This window comes from Morone saxatilis, unplaced genomic scaffold (genome assembly GCF_004916995.1).
Source record: "Morone saxatilis isolate NCDOM2014 unplaced genomic scaffold, NCSU_SB_2.0 Contig2, whole genome shotgun sequence".
NCBI classification, from domain to species: domain Eukaryota; kingdom Metazoa; phylum Chordata; class Actinopteri; family Moronidae; genus Morone; species Morone saxatilis.
Genome location: NW_023339762.1, coordinates 14,248,466 through 14,251,261, shown reverse-complemented (window position 1 = coordinate 14,251,261; position 2,796 = coordinate 14,248,466). Strand labels below are relative to the sequence as shown.

General features: G+C 36.1%; 1 protein-coding gene across 1 annotated transcript in view; it reads left to right on the top strand.

Annotated features, from left to right (window-relative positions):
• Positions 1 to 1,316: 1,316 nt before the first annotated feature.
• Positions 1,317 to 2,796, top strand: part of sergef (secretion regulating guanine nucleotide exchange factor) — a 9,855-nt gene continuing 8,375 nt past the window's right edge. The window contains exons 1-2 of the mRNA XM_035664998.1: positions 1,317 to 1,406; positions 1,646 to 1,784. Coding sequence (XP_035520891.1) covers positions 1,365 to 1,406; positions 1,646 to 1,784 — 181 coding nt within the window. The 5' untranslated portion in view covers positions 1,317 to 1,364. The remainder of the gene's footprint in view (positions 1,407 to 1,645; positions 1,785 to 2,796) is intronic.

Here is a 2,796-nt window from a genome sequence, read left to right as displayed (position 1 = left end):
AATTGTAGTACTCCTTAAATCAAAACATTATTTTTCTACTGTAAAGAAATATAGATATTATGAGTAGGCTATGTATCAAACTATTGAAAAAAATAAAAAATAAAATATTCATTGTGTCTTCACAGTGTGTCAAATGGTTTGTTACCTGTTGACTTATTACATTTCGATGTCCTCGTGGTGGTGATTTGGTTATTGTTACAGAATACAAAGGAAGATGCTGATGACGATCATGGAGATGCAGGATGATGACAGCGGGAACCCTAAAAGTGATGATAATAACAAAGTTTGTGTAATTTCAATTACATATTATAAAAATTCATATTCCTTTGACCTGAGGGCCACATCATTGTCTAATGAGAAAAATCCAGTATGAAATGAATTGTGAAAGAACTGACATGAACAACCAGATTATTGGTGACATTTTGTGGTTTCTTGGATAATGAATTGTTTTTATTTAAGATATATAACATCCCAAAGAGTTCTACTTGAAATCATGGCTGAAAGATAGAAAATCTGCAATCAAGGGTCCTCTATGTCCCACCTCCAGAGTTTTACCTGAGCAAATTAACACAAAAAAACGAAGTAGCTAAGTTAGTGATATAAGGTTAATTAATTTACCCAGTTACATACTTATTGGTAACTGTTACACGTAGTTAAACCTATGCACCCTAAATAAATCCTACAATCATAAAGGTTATAAAGTTCAGATTCTCATAAAAGTCTGTGTTCCTTTATGAAAATAATTACTAATATAATAATACTAATATACTACTACTACTAATAATAATTAATATTATTGAAAATAAATACAAACTGTACATTTTACACAGCACTGTATATCCGAACAGACTGTATGTAGTGTACATAACCACCAACTACTGTATATGTAGATAATATTAAACATATAATATATTATAAATATATTATAACAATCACAAATTTCAAACATTTCAGTGGTTGTATTTTATTTTCTTGAGTAGATTAGATTTAAATTATTCCATTTAAAGTTTCAAATGGAATAACCCAGACTATAACAATGTGGATTTATTTCACTGCACGGTTTTGGAGAAATTTAAAGGTAAACTCAGCTCAAATTAGATTGTAACAATCATAAATTCCTCATATTTGAATGGTTACATTTCGTTTTCTTGAATAAGTTTGCTGTAAATACCAACTGAATCCTGTTCACGATGAGCCCGACTATAACCATGTGAGATTTGGTCTTATTTTACCGGACAGTTTTAAAGAAATATATAAATTTCCTACACAAGTAACTTAAATCCAACTGCAGCCGCACCTTTGACCCGTGTACTGTGATTTACGACAGTGTCGTAAACTCCTGCTCCACTAACGTTAAGTACTCCATGGAAACGAGCTCGCGGTCGGAGTTTTGTTTACATACTTGGGTAAGTTTATAATCTTCATCGATAAAGTGTTTAAACCGTGTAAGTCTGTCGTGTAGTTACATTATCGCACTGACAGCAGGTTGTTATATTTGTTAACGGAGCACTTCTGCTAACGTTAGCTCAACGGAAACAACAACAACAATAAACAACCTTTGGACGAGTCTGTTAACGGAGCTAACCTCGGCAGTAACATGTGTATCGATGTGTGCAGTATTGGTGATTGATATCGTGTCTGTCAGGGAGCGAACAGCTACGGGCAGCTGGGACAGGGGCATGTGGAGGACCAGTCCGACCCCCGGCTCTCCGACCCCGCTGCCCTCCACAGCGGCGCCGTACGGGCTCTGTGCGGCGGCGGGGGTCACTCCCTGGTTGTCACCGGTGAGTTACACACACAAACACACCTCTACTGTCTCTACTCCCACGGACAGCTTGTGTTCAGCAGTGAGGACCTGGACTGAGTTACACGGAGATCAGGTGGCGTCCCCTTCTGGACAAATAGGTTAATTGCCCCCCACAGGTCACTTGTAGAACTACAGTTATTACAGTTTTTTTTGTTATTCCACCATAATCTAAGATAAAATAAGATAAAATAAGATATTCCTTTGAGTATTGACTTCAAGGAATTATCTGTAACTCAAATTTCTGCCAGATCATCTTGCATTAAGATTCTGTCTGTTTGATAATTGGCACATTTCATTAAAACGTGGCTCACAGTTTCTGCCTGCCCACAGATACATTTTCTAACAGGCAGTTTTTCCTTGCCCTTGTCGCCAAGTGTTGCTACATGGTGGTACTGTTGGTCTTCTGTAATTGTTTATAAGGAGTTCGGTCTAGACCTGCTCTATTTGAAAAGTGTCCTGATGATAACTTTCTGTTTACTGAATGGACCTATACAAATAAAATTGATTGAATTGGAACTTAGACACGGACTCCAAACAATAAAATGTGATGAAACCAGACAGGATTGAATTGCTTTATTTTGGTAGCCTTGCACCTACATGAATTAGTAAAAAAGTATTTTCTCAGGGATAAAAATGGAGTGTAACGCAGTCACCTTATTTCTCATACTATTTGCTGCACAATTTATTTGGATTGTGGTGAAATATTTGATCTAAAATGCATAGATGTGTATGTTATGATTGATGTTTATCTTTTGGCGTGTATATGTTTTTTCCAGAGGATGTAATATGTTGTATTATTTTTGATATTTTGAAATACTGTGCTTTTAATCCCATGTAAGGATGCGCAAAATGTTGCAAGAAAAAAACTCAATACAAAAACATTAATCAATAATAACTTGAGGCAGTTGTGGTAGGATACTGAACAAGACCAGGTCCCTGTGCACAACATCCATACGGCACTGGTTTTTGGTGAGCACAGGATAGAAAAT